The sequence below is a fragment of the Xenia sp. Carnegie-2017 genome, unplaced genomic scaffold, assembly GCF_021976095.1.
Source record: "Xenia sp. Carnegie-2017 unplaced genomic scaffold, XeniaSp_v1 HiC_scaffold_2, whole genome shotgun sequence".
NCBI lineage: Eukaryota > Metazoa > Cnidaria > Anthozoa > Malacalcyonacea > Xeniidae > Xenia > Xenia sp. Carnegie-2017.
Window position 1 is genome coordinate 4,087,504 of NW_025813482.1, and position 25,852 is coordinate 4,113,355.

General features: G+C 34.0%; 2 protein-coding genes across 2 annotated transcripts in view; both read left to right on the top strand.

The window, feature by feature from the left end:
* Positions 1-25,563, top strand: part of LOC124440215 (integrin alpha-8-like) — a 45,580-nt gene extending 20,017 nt beyond the window's left edge. The window contains exons 16-33 of the mRNA XM_046990539.1: positions 406-507; positions 1,057-1,112; positions 2,242-2,405; positions 3,318-3,464; positions 4,360-4,421; positions 4,990-5,137; positions 5,238-5,327; positions 6,641-6,720; positions 7,229-7,315; positions 8,783-8,903; positions 9,263-9,373; positions 9,719-9,790; positions 10,985-11,029; positions 11,560-11,673; positions 12,463-12,558; positions 12,691-12,772; positions 24,608-24,651; positions 25,350-25,563. Of these exons, the coding sequence (XP_046846495.1) occupies positions 406-507; positions 1,057-1,112; positions 2,242-2,405; positions 3,318-3,464; positions 4,360-4,421; positions 4,990-5,137; positions 5,238-5,327; positions 6,641-6,720; positions 7,229-7,315; positions 8,783-8,903; positions 9,263-9,373; positions 9,719-9,790; positions 10,985-11,029; positions 11,560-11,673; positions 12,463-12,558; positions 12,691-12,772; positions 24,608-24,651; positions 25,350-25,466 (1,738 nt within the window). The 3' untranslated portion in view covers positions 25,467-25,563. The remainder of the gene's footprint in view (positions 1-405; positions 508-1,056; positions 1,113-2,241; positions 2,406-3,317; positions 3,465-4,359; positions 4,422-4,989; positions 5,138-5,237; positions 5,328-6,640; positions 6,721-7,228; positions 7,316-8,782; positions 8,904-9,262; positions 9,374-9,718; positions 9,791-10,984; positions 11,030-11,559; positions 11,674-12,462; positions 12,559-12,690; positions 12,773-24,607; positions 24,652-25,349) is intronic.
* LOC124440228 lies at positions 12,895-17,711 on the top strand. The gene is made up of 5 exons (XM_046990554.1): positions 12,895-13,180; positions 13,686-13,741; positions 14,875-15,038; positions 15,954-16,100; positions 17,629-17,711. Exons 1-5 carry the CDS (start codon positions 13,092-13,094, stop codon positions 17,632-17,634), a joined length of 462 nt encoding a protein of 153 aa, XP_046846510.1. The 5' UTR covers positions 12,895-13,091; the 3' UTR covers positions 17,635-17,711.
* Positions 25,564-25,852: the final 289 nt, after the last annotated feature.

Here is a 25,852-nt window from a genome sequence, read left to right on the forward strand (position 1 = left end):
AATAAATTAGTTAACGCTATCAAAAATCTATAAGGAACTTATGAAATTATCAGTCTTCTACTGTTTACGTAAACAATTTGAATAAATGTATGGTACAAGTTAGTTAACTATTAGTATAAATGCTTGCATTTGAATTTACGTGAATTTAGAGAAAGTGATTTTGCATGGAATTTTAATTATGTCAGAATTTAATGCTTTCAGAAATGAACAAGCTTGAGCATGTAGGAAATAATTTGAGTGGTTATGTACTTTTAAAATTTTGCTGACGTTTTAGTGAAAGTTTTATTTCTCACCAATTAAATTGTTTGTGTTCGTTGGCGTCAGGTTAAGAACCAAATTTTACTTCGAGTTGAAGTAGCCCAGTGATTATTGAATCACTAATTTTTTGTTAATTTACTTTCTAAGGACTCGCCCAATAATGAACTTGGACGTTTCATTGACTTTAAGCAGGAAGGAGATACTTGTGGAAAATTATACCGTATTCTGTCCCAACAGTTCTATACAATGGTAGGAATTATATTCTCTATATTTTTCTTGATGTGTAAATAATAAACCTGGCTTAACTTGGTTAATGTGTTTTAAATGAGACTACAACTCGTGTAACCAGTGCATCCCTCTGGTTACGAGCCTGGGGGAGATGTCACTTGTGGAAGTTGTCGGTCAAGGGAGATGTATGCATTGAGAGTTGTTTATGATGGGAAATTTTAACGGGGATAGAAACCAACAAGGGGAAATGTTAACGTATACAGTACCGCTCGCGTATTTGTTAACATAATTTGCGTGTGATAAGCGTATCCTTTTCATATCATACATATATCGTTCTCGTATGATACGCGTATCGTTCTCGTATTATACGCGTATGTTTTTCTTATCATACGCGTTTCATACGCGTACCGTATGTTAAAAAATATGCGAGCGGTATTGTATGTCAGTATAAAGATTTGACCAGACGAAATGTTGGTTGTGGAGAATGAGAAAGGTATATTATGTGAGAAATCTGAACATAAGAGTCCGTTCACTTGTGATGTTGTTGTAACAAGCTTTTTTTTTATTTAGTTTGGATGTTACAGTGTGTTTCCAATACATCGGCAAAAGTGTCTCTGGTCCTTATGGTACGTATGCATGGTGAAGTTTAGATGATGAAGTTTCTGTTCAAATGATTGTAATTGCTTTCGGTAGAAGAGAATTGCATGACAGAATATCGAAATCAATTTATGTCAGTGACAATAGTGAGAATAAAGCTCAAAACTGTCAAATATGTAGTTATACGGAATGGAAGGTATTGTTGTGTATTGTTGACAATTCGTTTCCCTTTTGCTACAACATTTGTATCATTGTAATAAGATCAACGAAAATATTTTTTACAGAACCGTTTGTTGTGCAAATCATACAAATAAACCACGACTCTTTTAAAAATATAGACATGTTTTGGCATGCTTTTGTGATCTTCATTGTTTATGAAAGTGTATAGTGATCATTCATAAAGATGGAAGGAGATTAGTCATCTTTTAGACCTAGTCGCAACTATTGACATAACATGAATATACAACTTCCATTTTTTGAACAGAAACACAAAAGCTGTACACTGCATTTATCATTTTATCTACAAATGTAAATTTAGTCGGCACAACTGTGTAAAAATATGATGTCAAAGCAGCCATTTTGGCAGGTTTACTTCAAATACCAATGCTCAACAGTGCATGAAGACAGAAGGCAACTTCTTTCACTTGATTGGATTTTCAGCTAACGGGTGGACATTGAACCTCCACTGGTAAACTTTGAATAAACATGTTGCTTAGTAGTTATACTTTTAAAACGTATGTTTACGTTAATATTGCTTGCTTTGAATAATAATTCATTTTTTTATATACCGAAGATAGCATAAGCTCTCCGAAACATGCCTATTTTAAAAGATTCGTTGTCTTTTTGTCACGGTTTTGTGTTGTTATAATATTATGAAAATCACACTTTATGCTGCAAACCTCAAAATTTGTAAAATTAAAGGGAATTTCGATATGGCTAAAGCAGATAGGTTTTGCACAAGCTTGTGTCAAAACATAAAAGCGTTTATTGTTCTTTCATAAATAATCACTGTTGAGTATGTGGAAAGTTGCTGTAGACTGAAAAGTTAAGAGAGGATTGCAATAATATTTTTTTGACGTACATTGTGTTTACGTAAAGAAACCTAAATCTTTTCATTCAGAAGGCATATTTAGTTGAGTCTGTTTGTTTTCTTCCTAGAAATTCAATACCATTTTGATTTGGATTATCAAACATTGCAAAATTTTAATAAGAGAGTGTATTTTAATGAATCAAGAAATGAAATTTACTCCAAGCGTGATAAAATAGAACTTCCAGGCAAGAATGTTACGTCGTGTGTGGAATTCACTCAGATTCATGTTCAAGTAAGTCAATATCTTTCTTAGTCGTTGTGCTCATTGGGCTAGACAGTTGTTTACCAAACACCAATGTCGCTTTCATGCTGAACGCTGGCTAAGATTGTCATTGTCATATTTCTGTCGTGATATGATGGTTTGTAAGGATAAGGGGAGGGGCTAAGGGCTACTATTATGGTTAAAGGGGCTACTTTATTCTGAAGGGGCTACTATTATTAGGGTTAAGGTCAAAGTTAGGGGGTTTAAAGTAAGTGTTTACTTTAAGGTCACTTTAGGAGTAATGTATGGGGATTAGGGTTTTGTACGGTTGTTAAGGTTACTTCACTTACGTATTGATTCTTTGTTGGTGTGTTTCTACAAGCGAATAAATACTTTGAATCAAAAATACCATGAGCTTGTTTTCAGATTGTTCAAATTTTTGATTCCTTATGTAGTGTTTTGCCAAATAAGTGTCGTAAAATATTTTACGTAAAACTCTACCTAAAACTATTAACATATATGTTTTGCTGCAGAGATCTGTTTTATGTATTTCAATGTCGCCGTAGGTTTGTTGATATTTTTGTTTTGTCTTTTTATCGCCATGTAATTTATGTGAATGTCAACATATCGTTGTAAAGTACTACATGAATCACAAGTACTTTGCTTTTCACGCGCTTTTCGTGTATTTCAAAGTTCTTGCAACAGAAAATCGTTTAAACTTTCTCAAATGAAGTAATGTTAATTCATCAATCGAAATATTGAAAAAACTACGTTTTGTACAAACCGTTTAATGGGAAACTAATGTGAAAATGGCTTTTTTCAAGCTTAAATACTTACAGCTTTATCCACCCCATGTATTCGCTTCTAAACGTTCGATTGCAGTGCTTCTAATTCTTTTTATTGTGTACGTTAAAATTCTTTCTTAAATTTTGTGAACTGTAGGAAAACAATCTTGTGGACCGATTGAGGCTTGGAGCCAACAGCATCGGTTTCAAAATAAATTACAGTCTAATTTTACCACCAAACTGCGAAAATACGACTTTATGTCCGATTTTGGATACAAGTAAAGGCTCTGTTAGAACGGAACAGGTAGGAATAATTTGGAATATGACTTACTACTTTTGTAAGGAAGAGTTTCTGTTTGTAAAGTAGTTTTTGTTAGTAGTACAAGGATTATTATAATTTTCTGATTAAATTTTTCTTAAATATTCCGATTTTATGGGAAATTTAAAACTTTGTCCGTGAAAAGTTCAGAGCAAATTTACACAGATTTATTAACAGGTTTATGAAATTCTTTCGTAACCTGTTAATAACCACCTTTATGGCAAAGTAATTCCTTGTAAAACAATTAGCATTTCATTGGCGAAACGCACATTGAAAGAGTGAAGTCACCACTAGGCAATCTAACTGCCGAATTATTTGTTTGTCGGGTATCATTTTTGCGAATTGTCCTATGAACACCTGTCTGTAGGCTACAAATAGAAAGTTTTAGTTTGGCGTTGACGACAAAATGCAAATGTCACGTGATCAAGTCTTTGCAGTTCACGTTGCGGTTCAGGTTTTAACGGCAGAAGCACTTCTTGCGGTAGGTGATGTACGGCAAGCTTTTTACTACTAATACACCAAGTGACGTTTATGGCCCAATGTAATTATTTTATGTGAGTATACATCATGAATATGCCTTTTCATCGACAAACGTATAACAAAACATGAAATCTAGCTCGTGACAATGCAAATTATAAAAGACAAATGCAAAACGCCAAACTATATTCAAATTTTTTCGAAACGGCAAACCTCAACGGCAAGCGGGTAGTTGAGGTTTATCGTTTGCCGCAGACGCTAAACTAAAACTCTCTATTATCGTGAATTGTTTCTGAGACCACCTGTTTGTTGGCTACCATTGTCGTTAATTAGACTGAGAAAACCTGTTCGTAGGCTACCATTATTGTGAATTGTTGATTGTACTGAGAAAACCTGTTTGTAGGCTACCATTATTGTGAATTGTACTGACAACGAATGCAATTATGATCTCAAAACGACAGTAAGGTAACGTTTTCGTTTATTCTTTACTTGCGCTTTTAGATTTGTGCGACTATGCGTGTTAGATTTTCTTTGGTTTTTCAAAACAAAAGAAATTTTAACAAAATTATTTAAAAACTACTTACTACACGCTGGGGAGATTGTCGAAAAGGGCTCAAATACTCGGAAAGCGCCGGTCGCTCGTAGCTTCCAGTTTTTTGTGATATACCGAGCGACCATCAATCATTCTGAGCTCATTGAAAGAAAACATGTTTGGTTTGAAATACTTGAATAGGTATTGAAAGACAAGTTCAAAAAAGAGCAACAACAAAATACATTTGAAAACGTTTTTCGTTCACTTTTTTTAGCTTTGTCAACATTGAATAGTTTTATTGTGTATTTTAACTAATTTTATGTATTTGTACTAAATACATATGTTTAAGCAAAATTTTCAACTGTCGTAGGCTCGTAGCGAATCGTCGTTTTATTGTCATCACTAACATTGTGTCATATATCTTAACTTTAGTGTGCAGCAGCTATATTATTTGTATTAACTGGATTGAATTGATTTGGTGTGTAACTTTTTTTTGTTTAGTGTTGATGAAAATGAAATAATTATTGGTGAAACCAATTCCAGAAAAGTGACTGTTGAACTCAGCAGTTCTGGCGAAGTTGCGTACAATCCTACCATAGCATTAACTCATGACCCGTCATTACAATATGAAGATTTCGATGTATCCGATGTAAGTTATTGTTTCAGTATTTTTGTTAATAAACTATGTATTAATGAACGATAACGATTTGTTTGTAGACATTGTGAATTTTTCTCTGTCAATTTTATAGAGATCGTTCAGAATTGTGCCAGATGCAACACTAAGTAGACCTGATTACGATTTGTTTCAACTTCAAGGACCCCTTAATCCAAATCAAAAGGTTAGCCATTTGGGTTTCGTATGAAGTAGTTGTGAATCATTGAGGCTTTTTAAGAACAGGCATATTATTATGGGTTGCCACGCACATGCGCTGTTCACTATTTTATTACGCAAAAATGACATCCGACCTTTAGGCCAACTGACGTCCATATTATTGATCTCTATGTTTCTTCAGGATGTAGCAAACACTATATATTTTCGTTAATTACCAAAACGGTTGCGTTTTAGCGTATACTCCGCTCTCTATTTTACTGATTAAAGTTTGAATTTAACACTCAGCAGCTAGAGATATTTTACAAGTATAAGCTTTGCAGAAGATCACAAACATCTAATATGTCTCGTTTCGGCGACTTATGCAAAGGACTTTATTCGCCATATTTGTACACAATTTGTGTATCTCGCAATGCTCTAGTCAGGAAAATGGAAAGCTAAATCTGTTTTTCTTTCAAGTTTTTATTGTTGGCGTGGGTTCGACAAAACATAAAAAATGACAGTGTATTATATATATAATAGAGTCAAAGTATGAGCTATAGCCTATAACTACAATAAAACTTATATGTACAATTCCTCCGCATTCAAAGGTAAAACTTAAGTTCAAATCGGGAAAGAGTTTTCGACAAAAATCTCCTATTAAAATATCATTTAGAAAATACTGCAACTACAAACCAAAAATACAAATGAGATTTAATACATTACATAGTTTAAGGTTTCAGATTACTGTTAAGATCTGATGTTATGTAAGGAATGGTAAAATGGAGTTGAGAAGATAAAATGGGCTGGGGAGTGATGGGTAAAAGTGCAAATATAAAAAAGAGGGGTTGAACTAAAAAGGTTCAGGGGAATGGAGCAGCCTTGGATGTAAAGTGATGTCTTTCATTTAGAAATTCAGCATGGGTGAAACGACACGTTTTATGAACACCAGAATCTTTGAACACTTGGGAAATACTCCTACTACTGGAAAACGCTATTCTAACTTTTTAATGTCAAGTGTTCTTTATCACATTAATACTTTTAACCACCATTCTTTTCAAGATTTAAAATCATTTTATATTGCTCATACATACTCGAACTTGAACACGTGGCTTAGGCTAATCACGTGTACGCAGTGCGTACCTGTTTTTTGAAGCGATTTTCAGACCCTGGTTTCGTAATGGGACGCTTGCGGGAAAGACGATCCTGAGAAAATTTGCTTACTTTTTCGGCGCACATGCGCGTAGCACATGCACGACCGGCATATTTTTTTAAATGAGAAATTTTACAACTGATATTAACTATGTGAGCGTAAAGTTGTTCATCTTTAGATTTTTTTGACAGGTGACACTGGAAATTACATACTCGACCACCGCTGTACTTGGTAAAAAAAAGAATCTGGAAATTTTTGTTAGAGTGAACGCGTAAGTCTGTTTTCTTTATATTTTAATTGGTTATTTGCCATATCAGACGGAATATTTGTTAAAGTTACATGCTTCTTGTGGCTTTATAAACGCTACGTTGAACCGTGCGTAAAACTAATATTTTGTGTTACATATGATCAATTACATTAACCTCATTATAACTGATCCTCGAGGAATATAATTTTCTGAATATTAGAATTCTTGAGAAATATAATTCTTTACAAAATCGTGGATCCACGAGATTGATCTATTCAATCGTGATGATAACATAGGTTTTTTTGAACAGTGTTGTTCGCTTCTCCTGCTTGGTGTTGTGTTTGTACAGTAACGTATATAAATAAGCTATGAAAGAGATCTTTCATTGTTTTAGATGGTTATCGATCTTTGTAATTTAGCCTCGAATTTAGCAAACTCTTTCATGCAATCAATGCGTTATGTGCTTTTGTGATGTTAATTCTTAACATTACATGTCATTTGATTTCTTTCTTATGTTTTTACATTGTTTTAGGCTAAGCGGAAGCGAGATTAATGATGAAAATAACAACGCCACCATTTCTATGATTGTCAAGCGCAATGTCAAACTAGAAATTACCGGGTATGTGGGACTATCTGCTTTTATTTTAAGTTTGGTTAAGTTACATCTCACTAAGAAGACTGCTGAGTCTGAAAACTTAAGGAGTATTGTGAATTTGTAAAAAGTTTCTTTACAAGCTAATCATTGGATATCGATGATGTAACTTAGCTACCGTTACACTCGTTCTCTTTTTAAACACACGTAAATCTGTCATCTATTGTAAACAATCTTTTTGCACATGCGCAGTGACTTTGGTCAAATATATTATCAATGAGTAGCGGATCCAGCGTTGTGCAGTGACTTTGGTCAAATATATTATCAATGAGTAGCGGATCCAGCGTTGCGCAGTGACTTTGGTCAAATATATTATCAATGAGTAGCGGATCCAGCGTTGCGCAGTGACTTTGGTCAAATATATTATCAATGAGTAGCGGATCCAGCGTTGCGCAGTGACTTTGGTCAAATGTATCATCAATGAGTAGCGGATCCAGCGTTGCGCAGTGACTTTGGTCAAATATATTATCAATGAGTAGCGGATCCAGCGTTGCGCAGTGACTTTGGTCAAATATATTATCAATGAGTAGCGGATCCAGCGTTGCGCAGTGACTTTGGTCAAATATATTATCAATGAGTAGCGGATCCAGTGTTGCGCAGTGACTTTGGTCAAATGTATCATCAATGAGTAGCGGATCCAGCGTTGCGCAGTGACTTTGGTCAAATATATTATCAATGAGTAGCGGATCCAGCGTTGCGCAGTGACTTTGGTCAAATGTATCATCAATCAGTAGCGGATCCAGCGTTGCGCAGTGACTTTGGTCAAATATATTATCAATGAGTAGCGGATCCAGTGTTGCGCAGTGACTTTGGTCAAATATATTATCAATGAGTAGCGGATCCAGCGTTGCGCAGTGACTTTGGTCAAATATTTTATCAATGAGTAGCGGATCCAGCGTTGCGCAGTGACTTTGGTCAAATATATTATCAATGAGTAGCGGATCCAGCGTTGCGCAGTGACTTTGGTCAAATATATTATCAATGAGTAGCGGATCCAGCCTTGCGCAGTGACTTTGGTCAAATGTATTATCAATGAGTAGCGGATCCAGCGTTGCGTAGTGACTTTGGTCAAATGTATTATCGATGAGTAGCGGATCCAGCCTTGCGCAGTGACTTTCGTCAAGTATATTATCGATCAGTAGCGGATCCAGCGTTGCGCAGTGACTTTGGTCAAATGTATTATCAATCAGTAGCGGATCCAGCGTTCGTCAAAATAAATTATAGCTGTTCAATTTTAAAGTCAAAGTACTTTCAGAAAAACGCTATTGATTTTGAATTTCCAAAGAATGTAATTTTACCAATGGATTCGCCTTTTTTTTTGAAGTACTTAGAAATGTTAATACATGCTAAAATGTGCTACAGTAATTTATTTTGACGTACCCTAGATCCGCCACTGTTATCAATATTACCAAATGATGAACTTTGTGTTTTTAGCACAACTTTTCCTAAGTCACTAAACTATCCAGAAAAAGGTCCTGATTTAAATATAATAGACAACGACTATAACTCTGTGAACATTACTTCTATTGGACCACCAATAACCATTACTGTCGAGGTAAGGAGAAGATGAATTTCCCTTCCACCAATATTCTTTTCAAAACTATAATCTCGTATAGCGAAGAAATAATTAGTTATATAGTCATTTTGGAGGTTCCCTCCTAACTATGAAAAAGGAAATTATCTTCGCTAGTTGGTGCCATTGCGTATATTTCTATATTTCTTGTCTCAATATATTTGATTTCTATGACTTTTTGTTGATGCTTGTATGACTTAAATCAGACATCTGACGTACCTCTATATGCATGCTTTATATTACCTAACATAAATGCCCGTCAACATTTGAGTTGATTTTTTGTTTTGAATCCATTGGATCTCATTATAGGTTTACTTACACGACGTTTATACTTCATTTAGGTTGCAAATGAAGGTCAAAGTGATTTAGAAGATGTGAAACTTCATATAAGCGTCCCTCTAACCGAAAAAGACAAGGAATTCAATTATCTTCTGTATCCTGTCAGTATTAAGGTCAGTTCTGGCAGTTTAATGATTTTTATTTTGACCTATGTTTTACATCGGCGATGTTTTTCTGTGAATTTATCGAAGTGGATTATTGGGATGGGAGAGTTCACAGTTTAATTTTGTTTAGTTTTTGGAAAGCACTGTGGAAAGGTTTGCTAGGCTATGGTGGAAATGTTTACAAGGCTATGTTGAAATTGTTGTTTCTATCTCATAAATGTTATGTTTTGTTTGATGTAAACTACACATACAATTTTTGATATGAAGCATTAGGTTTAAGACGTTTCTGTAAACAATCTTATTTACATCTTTACCAACTGTTTAATGAACATTAAGTTACGTATGTCGTTTCAGGGAAGAGGTGATGCCAACAACGCAGTATGCAGTGGAAGAGCCTTGAATCCTGCTAACCTGTCCTTAACTGCGGTAAGGATAAACAGGAATAAACTAATTGTTTGAGACTGCGCGATGTATTTAACTTAAAGTAAATGGTTTGAACCGCGGAATATTGTTACTTGTTTGTAGATGTACATGGTTTATGTTAGTATAGTCCTGAGAAGGACTATTTTTTTTGTTGTTGACTGACGTTTCAACAACCTTAGCGGTAGTCATCTTCAGAGTCAAATTATCCTCAGCTCATCTTGACTCTGAAGATGACTACGGCTAAGGTCGTCGAAACGTCAGTCAACATCAACAAAAACACTCCTTTTCAGGACTATACTAACCTGGACGATCTACATCTACAAACATGTATTTAGCTTAATTATTTTTTTGCGAGTTGCACATTTTCTGGTTACAGATTTTTAAGTTTGCCGTTCTTTGTGTCGATAAATAACAAGAACTTATTAGAATTAAAACGTCTAACATTATATCAAAGTGCCAATGCTCAACAGAACATGAAATCAACATAAATTCTTTTCACTATATGGGATTTCTACCAACAAAACGAGTGATGCAAACATCTAATATGTTAAATATAAGCACATAGTTTGATTCTATGTTAAATATATGTCTCTAATCATATTTAATTCTAATTATATTCAACTTATAACCAATTAAAGTGCTATCTTAGTGAAATTTTTGCTCCCTTTTTTTATTGGCTTTGTAAAAAGTACTTGCTGTCAAACCCGTTTTTTGCAAAGGGAATCAAATGTAGTCTTTTCTGAGCGAGTTTATAGCTGTCAAATTGACGATTTTTGACATTTTTTGGCGAACTTTTTGGCTGCTATGTTAGCTAAATTTTCATCATAAGAAGTACACATTCTCACCATTGAAATAGCTGTTACTATTAGCTTGGCGACTTCCGCATTCTGTATGACGTCAGATGAGCGGCCAAAAGGTTGCAGGCGAGGACGACTTTGGGTGTTTAACTTTGTCACTTTTCACTCAACTTGTATTGGTCATAAATATATCAAAATCCTTGTAAACGTCTGAATATTTGAAAATAGTTCTAAAGATAGCAAATACCACTTAGAAGTATTTTTAGATTTGTCACCACGACAAAGTCTCTATTTTATTAGTCTGAATATTTGTTCAAGTGTATGAAACTTTCACTTTATATACACTTTAAGAAAATTCAAATTCGTGGATGCCTTGTCACCGACATATTTTTTTTATCAGGACTCGCAAGGAAGAACTAGACGGAGAAGAAATACAGAAACCCTGGTATGGTCACGATTGCAGTTTATCTTAGACAATGGTTTAAATAAAATAAGATCGACCACTACGAAAGCAAAATATCTGAAAATTGACCCAAGTTTGTGAGGCGATAGTGCAATTACTTTGATTTAAATCTCGTTTTTGTATGAAATGGCTTGGAGTTTTTGCAGCCGGGTTAGAAGTGGCAAAATAACAACAGACAACGTATACTGGAACTTTTTAGATAAATTATCCACAGTATTTTTTATTATTTGTTTTATTACCTAAAGCTTTAGATATTCGAGTTCTTCTCAAGTATTAAGAATACTTTACTTTAAAAGTGTCTTCTAGAATCTAAATTATGTGTTTTGCCAAATGCAAAAAACTCGTTATTTTTGCCTGTATCGTTGTTCATCAAGTAATATTGATGAATTACTTAGTCTGTTTTAATCAAAACATTCAAACTGCTTCGAATTTGTTTTTCATCTCATCCACGAGTCAGGTGCAATGCCTTTGTTTCAAGTTTTTTCATTGTTGTCAAACTTTCTTCTTTCTAGTCACCTCGGACGATGGATTCAGGGCTGGTGACCTGTACAATCAAAGAAATTGAAAGAAATTGTCGTTTTGTGGCAGACTTAAATGTGCGACTGTGGACTGCGACTCTTGCTGCGGTAAGGCATAAAATAAATGAACATTTGTGGCAATACATTTCTTACTTCCAAAAATATTTTGACGAGGTGTGTTGCATCAACAACTTCCCAACACAGACGGTAGTTGAATGAGAGTTGATTATTGAAATCCGGTATGTCAAAATTTGTTTTGAAATCGGTTTTTGCCGATATTTTGTATACATGAATACGGTTATTTCGGTATTTTATACTGCGTAGTTACGAAATGAAAGTGTCGTCCAGTAGAACTTATCACAATCACGTTTACCAACTAAAGTTAAAACATGCAGCCAGGCGATAGTCACTGTCCTAGTTCATAAATACATCTTACGATTCGGCAGTTTTGGTTTAGCAAGTCAAAGACAAATACATAAATACCTATTTTAAAAAAAGGCGTCAAAATTCTATTTGAAGAACAAATATTTTTTGGTTGTTTTTTTTTCGTGGAAACACGTGCTATATGCTTTTTATTTTTCAAAGAATAAACTTCAAATTCACTATCGATATACCGGTATTTTGATGTCGGTATACCTGTATACACCGGTATTCTGATGTCGGTATACCTTTACATACTGGTATTGTGATGTCAGTATACCTGTTTGTCCGGTATTCTGATGTTAGTATTCCTGTATATACCTACCAGTATTCTGATGTCAGTATACCTGTATTTACCGGTATTCTGATGGCGGTATATTGGTATTTGCGTTATCAACTACCTAACTTTGCCATAAGTATTTTTGAAATTTGCAAAACTTTGCCATTAATATCTGCAACTTTATTATACGGATTTAGTATTATCCTAAAGATCTTCTCATGATTGTCCAATTTAATGCTGAATATGTCAACAATCTTGATGAGAGCAAATCACCTCATCGTGGACATCAGGAGGTTAGCAATTTTACTTTTTCTTAAACATGCGAATTTTTATACATGTTTGATAACTTTCATACAGGTTTACCCTTAAGGAAGGCGTTCTGAGTTTGTTTGAACTGTTGTTTTTTACAATATCGTTTATTGTAGGTCACAATTCGAGTAACTCCTGAAAATGCTACTGGAAAATCCAAATCAACTCCAGTGTGGGTTATTATTGTCTCTGTGCTTGGTGGTGTTTTGGTGTTTTATTAGTATAAATGCTTGCATTTGAATTTACGTGAATTTAGAGAAAGTGATTTTGCATGGAATTTTAATTATGTCAGAATTTAATGCTTTCAGAAATGAATAAGCTTGAGCATGTAGGAAATAATTTGAGTGGTTATGTACTTTTAAAATTTTGCTGACGTTTTATTGAAAGTTTTATTTTTCACCAATTAAATTGTTTGTGTTCGTCGGCGTCAGGTTAAGAACGAAATTTTACTTCGAGTTGAAGTAGCCCAATAATCACTAATTTTTTGTTAATTTACTTTCTAAGGACTCGCCCAATAATGAACTTGGACGTTTCATTGACTTTAAGCAGGAAGGAGATACTTGTGGAAAATTATACCGTATTCTGTCCCAACAGTTCTATACAATGGTAAGAATTATATTCTCTATATTTTTCTTGATGTGTAAACAATAAACCTGGCTTAACTTGGTTAATGTGTTTTAAATGAGACTACAACTCGTGTAACCAGTGCATCCCTCTGTTTACGAGCCTGGGGGAGATGTCACTTGTGGAAGTTGTCGATCAAGGGAGATGTAAGCATCGAGAGTTGTTTATGATGGGAAATTTTAACGGGGACAGAAACCAACAAGGGGAAATGTTAACGTATACAGTACCGCTCGCGTATTTGTTAACATAATTTTGCGTGTGATACGCGTATCCTTTTCGTATCGTACATATATCATTCTCGTATCATACGCGTTTCATACGCGTACCGTATGTTAACAAATACGCGAGCGGTATTGTATGTCAGTATAAAAATTTGACCAGACGAAATGTTGGTTGTGGAGAATGAGAAAGGTATATTATGTGAGAAATCTGAACATAAGAGTCCGTTCACTTGTGATGTTGTTGTAACAAGCTTTTTTTTATTTAGTTTGGATGTTACAGTGTGTTTCCAATACATCGGCAAAAGTGTCTCTGGTCCTTATGGTACGTATGCATGGTGAAGTTTAGATGATGAACTGTTTCTGTTCAAATGATTGTAATTGCTTTCGGTCGAAGAGAATTGCATGACAGAATATCGAAATCAACTTATGTCAGTGACAATAGTGAGAATAAAGCTCAAAACTATCAAATATGTAGTTATACGGAATGGAAGGTATTGTTGTGTATTGTTGACATTTCATTTCCCTTTTGCTACAGCAATTGTATCATTGTAATAAGATCAACGAAAATATTTTTTACAGAACCGTTTGTTGTGCAAATCATACAAATAAACCACGACTCTTTTAAAAATATATACATGTTTTGGCATGCTTTTGTGATCTTCATTGTTTATGAAAGTGTATAGTGATCATTCCTAAAGATGGAAGGAGATTAATAATCTTTTTAGACCTAGTCGCAACTATTGACGTAATATGAATATACAACTTCCATTTTTTGAACATAAACACAAAAGCTGTACACTGCATTTATCATTTTATCTACAAATGTAAATTTAGTCGGCACAACTGTGTAAAAATATGATGTCAAAGCAGCCATTTTGGCAGGTTTACCTCAAATACCAATGCTTAACAGTGCATGAAGACAGAAGGCAAATTTTTTCACTTGATTGGATTTTCAGCTAACGGGTGGACATTGAACCTCATTGGTAAACTTTGAATAAACATGTTGCTTAGTAGTTATACTTTTAAAACGTATGTTTACGTTAATATTGCTTGCTTTGAATAATAATTCATTTTTTTATATACCGAAAATAGCATAAGCTCTCCGAAACATGCCTATTTTTAAAAGATTCGTTGTCTTTTTTGTCACGGTTTTTGTGTTATTATAATATGAAAATCACACTTTATGCTGCAAACCTCAAAATTTGTAAAAATTCATGAGAATTTCGATATGGCTAAAAGCAGATAGGTTTTGCACAAGCTTGTGTCAAAACTTAAAAGCGTTTATTGTTCTTTCATAAATAATCACTGTTGAGTATGTGGAAAGTTGCTGTAGACTGAAAAGTTAAGAGAGGATTGCAATAATGTTTTTTTGACGTACATTGTGTTTACGTAAAGAAACATAAATCTTTTCATTCATAAGACATACTTATTTGAGTCTGTTTGTTTTCTTCCTAGAAATTCAATACCAGTTCGATTTGGATTATCAAACATTGCAAAATGTTAATAAGAGAGTGTATTTTAATGAATCAGGAAATGTAATTTACTCCAAGCGTGATAAAATAAGACTTCCAGGCAAGAATGTTACGTCGTGTGTGGAATTCACTCACATTCATGTTCGAGTAAGTCAATAATATCTTTCTTAGTCGTTGTGCTTATTGGGCTAGACAGTTGTTTACCTAACACTAATGTCGCTTTCATGCTGAACGCTGGCTAAGATTGTCATTGTCATATTTCTGTCGTGTTATGATGGTTTGTAAGGATAAGGGGAGGGGCTAAGGGCTACTATTATGGTTAAAGGGGCTACTTTATTCTGAAGGGGCTACTATTATTAGGGTTAAGGTCAAAGTTAGGGGGTTTAAAGTAAGTGTTTACTTTAAGGTCACTTTAGGAGTAATGTATGGGGATTAGGGTTTTGTACGGTTGTTAAGGTTACTTCACTTACGTATTGATTCTTTGTTGGTGTGTTTCTACAAACGAATAAATACTTTGAACCAAAAATGCCATGAGCTTGTTTTCAGATTATTCAAATTTTTGATTCCTTAAGTAGTGTTTTGCCAAATAAGTGTCGTAAAATTATTTACGTAAAACTCTACCTAAAACTATTAACATATATGTTTTGCTGCAGAGATCTGTTTTATGTATTTCAATGTCGCCGTAGGTTTGTTTATATTTTTGTTTTGTCTTTTTATCGCCATGTAATTTATGTGAATGTCAACATATCGTTGTAAAGTACTACATGAATCACAAGTACTTTGCTTTTCACGCGCTTTTCGTGTATTTCAAAGTTCTTGCAACAGAAAATCATTTAAACTTTCTCAAATGAAGTAATGTTAATTCATCAATCGAAATATTGAAAAAACTACGTTTTGTACAAACCGTTTAATGGGAAACTAATGTGAAAATGGCTTTTTTCAAGCTTAAATACTTACAGCTTTATCCACCCCATGTATTCGCTTCTAAACATTCGATTGCAGTACTTCTAATTCTTTTCATTGTGTACGTTAAAATTCTTTCTTAAATTTTGTGAACTGTAGGAAAACAATCTTGTGGACCGATTGAGGCTTGGAGCCAACAGCATCGGTTTCAAAATAAATTACAGTCTAATTTTACCACCAAACTGCGAAAATACGACTTTATGTCCGATTTTGGATACAAGTAAAGGCTCTGTTAGAACGGAACAGGTAGGAATAATTTGGAATATGACTTACTACTTTTGTAAGGAAGAGTTTCTGCTTGTAAAGTAGTTTTTGTTAGTGGTACAAGGATTATTATAATTTTCTGATTAAATTTTTTCTTAAGTATTCCGATTTTTATGGGAAATTTAAAAACTTTGTCCGTGAAAAGTTCAGAGCAAATTTACACAGATTTATTAACAGGTTTATGAAATTCTTTCGTAACCTGTTAATAACCACCTTTATGGCAAAGTAATTCCTTGTAAAACAATTAGCATTTCATTGGCGAATCGCATATTGAAAGAGTGAAGTCACCACTAGGCAATGTAACTGCCGAACTATTTGCCGGGTATCATTTTTGCGAATTGTCCTATGAACACCTGTCTGTAGGCTACAAATAGAAAGTTTTAGTTTGGCGTTGACGACAAAATGCAAATGTCACGTGATCAAGTCTTTGCAGTTTACGTTGCGGTTCAGGTTTTAACGGCATGAAGCACTTCTTGCGGTAGGTGATGTACGGCAAGCTTTTTACTATTAATACACCAAGTGACGTTTATGGCCTACTGTAATTATTTTATGTGAGTATACATCATGAATATGCCTTTTCATCGACAAACGTTTAACAAAACATGAAATCTAGATCCTGACAGTGCAAATTATAAAAGACAAATGCAAAATGCCAAACTATATTCAAGTTTTTTCGAAAAGGCAAACCTCAACGGCAAGCGGGTAGTTGAGGTTTATCGTTTGCCGCAGACGCTAAACTAAAACTCGCTATTATCGTGAATTGTTTCCCGGACCACCTGTTTGTGGGCTACCATTGTCGTTAATTAGACTGAAAAAACCTGTTTGTAGGCTACCATTATTGTAAGTTGTTGATTGTACTGAGAAACCTGTTTGTAGGCTACCATTATTGTGAATTGTACTGACAACGAATGCAATTATGATCTCAAAACGGCAGTAAGGTAACGTTTTCGTTTATTCTTTACTTGCACTTTTAGATTTGCGCGACTATGCATGTTAGATTTTCTTTTGTTTTTCAAAACAAAAGAAATTTTAACAAAATTATTTAAAAACTACTTACTACACGCTGGGGAGATTGTCGAAAAGGGCTCAAATACTCGGAAAGCGCCGGTCGCTCGTAGCTTCCTGTTTTTTATTTGTGATATACGCGAGCGACCATCAATCATTCTGAGCTCATTGAAAGAAAACATGTTTGGTTTGAAATACTTGAATAGGTATTGAAAGACAAGTTCAAAAAAAGAGCAACAACAAAATACATTTGAAAACGTTTTTCGTTCACTTTTTTTAGCTTTGTCAACATTGAATAGTTTTATTGTGTATTTTAACTAATTTTATGTATTTGTACTAAATACATATGTTTAAGCAAAATTTTCAACTGTCATAGGCTCGTAGCGAATCGTTGTTATATTGTCATCACTAACATTGTTCCATATATCTTAACTTTAGTGTGCAGCAGCTATATTATTTGTATTAACTGGATTGAATTGATTTGGTGTGTAACTTTTTTGTTTAGTGTTGATGAAAATGAAATAATTATTGGTGAAACCAATTCCAGAAAAGTGACTGTTGAACTCAGCAGTTCTGGCGAAGTTGCGTACAATCCTACCATAGCATTAACTCATGACCCGTCATTACAGTATGAAGATTTCGATGTATCCGATGTAAGTTATTGTTTCAGTATTTTTGTTAATAAACTATGTATTAATGAACGATAACGATTTGTTTGTAGACATTGTGAATTTTTCTCTGTCAATTTTATAGAGATCGTTCAGAATTGTGCCAGATGCAACACTAAGTAGACCTGATTACGATTTGTTTCAACTTCAAGGACCCCTTGATCCAAATCAAAAGGTTAGCCATTTGGGTTTCATATGAAGTAGTTGTGAATCATTGAGCCTTTTTAAGAACAGGCATATTATTGTGGGTTGCCACGCACATGCGCTGTTCATTATTTTATTCCGCAAAAAAGACATCCGACCTTTAGGCCAACTGACGTCCATATTATTGATCTCTATGTTTCTTCAGGATGTAGCATACACTATATATTTTCGGTAATTACCAAAACGGTTGCGTTTTAGCGTATAATCCGCTCTCTATTTTACTGATTAAAGTTTGAATTTAACACTCAGCAGCTAAAGATATTTTACAAGTATAAGCTTTGCAGAAGATCACAAACATCTAATATGTCTCGTTTCGGCGACTTATGCAAAGGACTTTATTCGCCATATTTGCACACAATTTGTGTATCTCGCAATGCTCTAGTCAGGAAAATGCAAAGCTAAATGTGTTTTTCTTTCAAGTTTTTATTGGTTCGACAAAACATAAAAAATGACAGTGTATTATATATATAATAGAGTCAAAGTATGAGCTATAGCCTAGAACTACAATAAAACTTATATTTACAATTCCTCCGCATTCAAAGGTAAAACTTAAGTTCAAATCGGGACAGAATTGTCGACAAAAATCTCCTATTAAAATATCATTTAAAAAATACTGCAACTACAAACCAAAAATACAAATGAGATTTAATACATTACATAGTTTAAGGTTTCAGATTACTGTTAAGATCTGATGTTATGTAATGAATGGTAAAATGGAGTTGACAAGATAAAATGGGCTGGGGAGTGATGGGAAAAAGTGCAAATATAAAAAAGAGGGGTTGAACTAAAAAGGTTCAGGGGAATGGAGCAGCCTTGGATGTTAAGTGATGTCTTTCATTTAGAAATTCAGCATGGGTGAAACGACATGTTTTGTGAACACCAGAATCTTTGAACACTTGGGAAATACTCCTACTACTGGAAAACGCTATTCTAAATTTTTAATGTCAAGTGTTCTTTATCACATTAATACTTTTAACCACCATTCTTTTCAAGATTTAAAATCATTTTATATTGCTCATACACACTCGAACTTGAACACGTGGTTTAGGCTAACCACGTGTACGCAGTGCGTACCTGTTTTTTGAAGCGATTTTCAGACCCTGGTTTCGTAATGGGACGCTTCCGGGAAAGAAGATAAGGAGAAGATCTGCTTACTTTTTTAATTGAGAAGTTTTACAACTGATATAAACTATGTGAGCGTGAAGTTATTAATCTTTAGATTTTTTTGACAGGTTACACTGGAAATTACATACTCGACCACCGCTGTAGTTGGTAAAAAAAAGAATCTGGAAATTTTTGTTAGGGTGAACGCGTAAGTCTGTTTTCTTTATATTTTAATTGGTTATTTGCCATATAAGACGGAATATTTGTTGAAGTTATAAACGCTATGTTGAACCGTGCGTACAACTAATATTTTGTGTTACATATGATCAATTACATTAAATTCATTATAACTGATCCTCGAGGAATATAATTTTCTGAATATTAGAATTCTTGAGAAATATAATTCTTTACAAAATCGTGGATCCACGAGATTGATCTATTCAATCGTGATGATAACATAGGTTTTTTTGAACAGTGTTGTTCGCTTCTCCTGCTTGGTGTTGTGTTTGTACAGTAACGTATATAAATAAGCTATGAAAGAGATCTTTCATTGTTTTAGATGGTTATCGATCTTTGTAATTTAGCCTCGAATTTAGCAAACTCTTTCATGCAATCAATGCGTTATGTGCTTTTGTGATGTTAATTCTTAACATTACATGTCATTTGATTTCTTTCTTATGTTTTTACTTTGTTTTAGGCTAAGCGGAAGCGAGATTAATGATGAAAATAACAACGCCACCATTTCTATGATTGTCAAGCGCAATGTCAGACTAGAAATTACCGGGTATGTGGAACTATCTGCTTTTATTTTAAGTTTGGTTAAGTTACATCTCACTAAGAAGACTGCTGTGTCTGAAAACTTAAGGAGTATTGTGAATTTGTAAAGAAGTTTCTTTACAAGCTAATCATTGGATATCGATGTAACTTAGCTACCGTTGCACTCGTTGTCTTTTTAAATAGACGTAAATCTGCCATCTATCGTAAACAACCTTTTTGCAGATGCGCAGTGACTTTGGTCAAATGTAATATCAATCAATAGCGGATCCAGCGTTCGTCAAAATAAATTATAGCTGTTCAATTTTAAAGTCAAAGTACTCTCAGAAAAACGCTATTGATTTTGAATTTCCGAAGAATGTAATTTACCAATGGATTCGCCTTTTTTTTGATATACTTAGAAATGTTAATACATGCTAAAATGTGCTACAGTAATTTATTTTGACGTACCCTAGATCCGCCACTGTTATCAATATTACCAACTGATAAACTTTAAGACATTTTATTTAAAAGATGAACTTTGTGTTTTTAGCACAACTGTTCCTAAGTCACTAGACTATCCAGAAAAAGGTCCTGATTTAAATATAATAGACAACGACTATAGCTCTGTGAACATTTCTTCTATTGGACCACCAATAACCATTACCATCGAGGTAAGGAGAAGATGAATTTCCCTTCCACCAATATTCTTTTCAAAACTATAATCTCGTATAACAAAAGAATAATTACATGTTTGTAAATGATGATCGTCCAGGTTAATAAAGTCCTGAGAAGGACTGTTTTGTTGTTTGATTCGACAACCTTAGCAGTAGTCATCTTCAGAGTCAAAAATGACTCTGTCAATGAGATGTCAAAATGATTTTTGACTCTGAAGATGACTACTGCTAAGGTTATCGATCAATAACTAAATCCTCTCAGATTGGACAATTTTAACATAACGAACTCTTCAAACCATTTACTTTGAAAAAATAATTAGTTATATAGTCATTTTGGAGGTCGCCTCCTAACTATGAAAAAGAAAATTATCTTCGCTATTTGGTGCCATTGCATATATTTCTAAATTTCTTGTCTGAATATATTTGGTTTCTATGACTTTTTGATGATGCTTGTATGACTTAAATCAGACATCTGACGTACCTCTATATGCATGCATTATATTACCTAACATAAATGCCCGTCTACTTTTGAGTTGATTTTTTGTTTTGAATGCATTGGATATCATTATAGGTTTACTTACACGACGTTTATACTTCATTTAGGTTGCAAATGAAGGTCAAAGTGATTTAGAAGATGTGATACTTCATATAAGCGTCCCTCTAACCGAAAAAGACAAGGAATTCAATTATCTTCTGTATCCTGTCAGTATTAAGGTCAGTTCTGGCAGTTGTGTGATTTTTATTTTGACAATGTTTTACATCGGCGATGTTTTTCTGTGAATTTATCGAAGTGGATTATTGGAATGGGAAGGTTCACAGTTTAATTTTGTTTAGTTTTTGTAAAGCACTGTGGAAAGGTTTGCTAGGCTATGGTGGAAATGTTTACAAGGCTATGTTGAAATTGTTGTTTCTATGTCATAAATGTTATGTTTTGTTTGTTTGATGTAAACTACAGATACAATTTTTGATATAAAGCATTAGGTTTAAGACGTTTCTCTAAACAATCTTATTTACATCTTTACCAACTGTTTAATGAACATTAAGTTACGTATGTCGTTTCAGGAAAGAGGTGATGCCAACAACGCAGTATGCAGTGGAAGAGCCTTGAATCCTGCTAACCTGTCCTTAACTGCGGTAAGGATAACCAGGAATAAACTAATTGTTTGAGACAGCATATGTATTTAACTTAAAGTAAATGGTTTGAACCGCGGAATATTGTTACTTGTTTGTAGATGTAGATGGTTTAGGTTAGTATAATCCTGAGAAGGACTATTTTTGTTGTTGTTGACTGACGTTTCGACAACCTTAGCGGTAGTCATCTTCAGAGTCAAATTATCCTCAGCTCATCTTGACTCTGAAGATGACTACCACTAAGGTTGTCGAAACGTCTGTCAACACCAACAACAACAGTCCTTTTCAGGATTCTTCTAACCTGGACGATCTACATCTACAAACATGTATTTAGCTTAATTATTTTTTTGCGAGTTGCACATTTGCTGGTTACAGATTTTTAAGTTTGCCGTTCTTTGTGTCGATAAATAACTAGAACTTATTAGAATTAAAACGTCTAACGTTATATCAAAGTGCCAATGCTCAACAGAACATGAAATCAACATAAATTCTTTTCACTATATGGGATTTCTACCCACAAAACGACCAATGCAAACACCTAATATGTTAAATATAAGCACATAGTTTGATTCTATGTTAAATATATGTCTCTACTCATATTTAATTTTAATTATATTCAACTTATAGCCACTTAAAGTGCTATCTTAGTGAAGTGTTTGTTCCCTTTTTTTATTGGCTTTGTAAAAAGTACTTGCTGTCAAATCCGTTTTTTGCAAAGGGAATTATATGTAGTCTTTTCAAAGCGAGTTTATAACCGTCGAATTGACGATTTTTGACAATTTTTTGGCGAACTTTTTGGCTGCTATGTTAGCTAAATTTTCATCATAAGAAGTACACATTCTCACCATTGAAATAGCAGTTACTATTAGCTTGGCGACTTCCGTATTCTGTGTGACGTCAGATGAGCGACCAAAAGGTTGCAGGCGAGGACGACTTTGGGTGTTTAACTTTGTCACTTTTCACTCAACTTGTATTGGTCATAAATATATCAAAATCCTTGTAGACGTGTGAATATTTGAAAATAGTTCTAAAGATAGCAAATACCACTTAGAAGTATTTTTAGATTTGTCACCACGACAAAGTCTCTATTTTATTAGTCTGAATATTTGTTCAAGTGTATGAAACTTTCACTTTATATGCACTTTAAGAAAATTCAAATTCGTGGATGCCTTGTCAGCGACATTTTTTTTTTATCAGGACTCGCAAGGAAGAACTAGACGGAGAAGAAATACAGAAACCCTGGTATGGTCACGATTGCAGTTTATCTTAGACAATGGTTTAAATAAAATAAGATCGACCACTACGAAAGCAAAATATCTGAAAATTGACCCAAGTTTGTGAGGCAATAGTGCAATTACTTTGATTTAAATCTCATTTTTATATGAAATTGCTTGGAGTTTCTGCAGTGGGTTTAGAAGTGGCAAAATAACAACAGACAACATATACTGGAACTTTTTAGATAAATTATCCACAGTATTTTTTATTATTTGTTTTATTGCCTAAAGCTTTAGATATTAGAGTTCTTCTCAAGTATTAAGAATACTTTACTTTAAAAGTGTCTTCTAGAATCTAAATTATGTGTTTTGCCAAATACAAAAAAACGCGTTATTTTTGCCTGTATCGTTGTTCATCAAGTAATATTGATGAATTACTTAGTCTGTTTTTATCAAAACATTCAAACTGCTTCGAATTTGTTTTTCATCTCATCCACGAGTCAGGTGCAATGCCTTTGTTTCAATTTTTTCCATTGTTGTCAAACTTTCTTCTTTCTAGTCACCTCGGACGATGGATTCAGGGCTGGTGACCTGTACAATCAAAGAAATTGAAAGAAATGGTCGTTTTGTGGCAGACTTAAATGTGCGACTGTGGACTGCGACTCTTGCTGCGGTAAGGCATAAAATAAATGAACATTTGTGGCAATACATTTCTTACTTCCAAAAATACTTTGACGACTTCCCAACTTCCCAACATAGACAGTAGTTGAATGTGAGTTGATTATTGAAATCCGGTATGTCAAAATTTGTTTTGAAATCGGTTTTTGGTGATATTTTGTATACATGAATACGGTTATTTCGGTATTTTATACTGCATAGTAACGAAATGAAAGTGTCGTCCTGTAGAACTTATCACAATCACGTTTACAAACTAAAGTTAAAACATGCAGCCAGGCGATAGTCACTGTCCTAGTTCATAAATACATCTTACGATTCGGCAGTTTTGGTTTAGCAAGTCAAAGACAAATACATAAATACCTATTTTAAAAGGCGTCAAAATTCTATTTGAAGAACAAATATTTTTGGTTGTTTTTTCGGTAGGAACGTGCTATATGCTTTTTATTTTTCGAATAAACTTCAAATTCACTATCGATATACCGTTATTTTGATGTCATATATACACCGGTATTCTGATGTCGGTATACTTTTATACTGGTATTGTGATGTCAGTATACCTGTTTGTCCCGTATTCTGATGTTAGTATTCCTGTATATACCAGTATTCTGATGTCGGTATACCTGTATTTACCGGTATTCTGATGGCGGTATATTGGTATTTGCGTTATCAACTACCTAACTTTGCCATAAGTATGAAATTTGCAAAACTTTGCCATTAATATCTGCAACTTTATTATACGGATTTAGTATTATCCTAAAGATCTTCTCATGATTGTCAATTTAATGCTGAATATGTCAACAATCTTAATGAGAGCGAATCACCTCATCGTGGACATCAGGAGGTTAGCAATTTTACTTTTTCTTAAACATGCGAATTTTTATACATGTTTGATAACTTTCATACAGGTTTACCCTTAAGGAAGGCGTTCTGAGTTTGTTTGAACTGTTGTTTTTTACAATATCGTTTATTGTAGGTCACAATTCGAGTAACTCCTGAAAATGCTCCTGGAAAATCCAAATCAACTCCAGTGTGGGTTATTATTGTCTCTGTGCTTGGTGGTGTTTTGTTACTGGCTCTTTGTATTTTCGCTTTATTCAAAGTAAGCAAAAAAGTTTTGTGTTAATAAGGTTTGAATTTGCTATAATAAATTCAGGATGGTAAAACACAAGATCATAGACACTCCGTAAATAGCAGACATTATTTAATCTAAACGTTTCGACAAGTGTTACATGTCATCTTCAGTAGAAATTGTTTTTTAAAATAGCAACAGCAAGTTGGTGAAGTTTAGGATAAGTGACGCGGAGTTTAGTTCAAAAAGCAAACAGTTTCTACTGAAGATGGCATGTAACATTTGTCGGAACGTTTAGATTAAATTATGTTTACTATTTGCGGAGTGTCTATTGTCGTGTTTTACCAAAATACTCTTTGGCAGTCGTAATTTTTTTTTAAAGTCAGGATGGCCATTTATGTTTTATCAATTTTTACCACGACTTACTCAAATGTAAATGTCGCGTAATTCGTGTTTGTCACAGTCACATAGTTGTTATGGTTAGTAGTATTTCTTTTACCACTCTACAAGACTGCGCTATACTCCTTAATTTTCTTTCTCATGAAAAGGTCTTATCTCTGTTCGTGCACTGCATGTAGCATTTAAGGAATAAAAGATATTTACTGTGTTTGCACAGGCTTTTAAATTGCACCTGTTCGAAAGTTCTCACAAACATCTCCGGGGAATGTTTAGTAGCCAAATGATTTTTAAAATAGATTTCACATTACAAGTTATTTTATGTATTTCAGCTTGGATTCTTTAAACGAAATCGACCTCCAAAGGAGATATCACCTCCGCAAACAGATGAAGCACAACAGACTGAAGTTAATAAGATTTTTATCTTCTTTAATTTGTATTATTGGTAATTAATGCACTGTTTGTACGGCAGACTTACTTGACAATTTTATTTACGTAAACTCGTACAATGAATCAATAATTTCCAGCACAATAATTAAAGATAGTTTTTCTGTCCGTTCATTATTAACATGATATGCTACCAATTGTAATTTAAAATGGCTAAAATTGTACGTTTCGTTATCACCATGTTTCGTCAATTCGTTGGTACGTAGGTACCAATGAGTATATCCTAAACAATCTCACCACACAAATCGTGTTTGTAGTTGAATTTAACGCATTGTGGATTGACTAATGATGACTTTCATTCTCGAATTTATCTCCTCGGTCGAGAACTTATTTTCTCAACACTTGTTTTATTCTCGCGTGTTTGGATCGGGCCATCAAACACGGAAAC

Bases quoted from the DNA above. Each gene is read 5' to 3' on its own strand.
- LOC124440228 (XM_046990554.1), top strand. From the start codon at position 13,092: ATGAACTTGGACGTTTCATTGACTTTAAGCAGGAAGGAGATACTTGTG. The intron at 13,181-13,685 runs GTAAGAATTATA...TTTTTTATTTAG, and splicing joins CCCAACAGTTCTATACAATG to TTTGGATGTTACAGTGTGTT. The intron at 15,039-15,953 runs GTAAGTCAATAA...TGTGAACTGTAG, and splicing joins TCACTCACATTCATGTTCGA to GAAAACAATCTTGTGGACCG.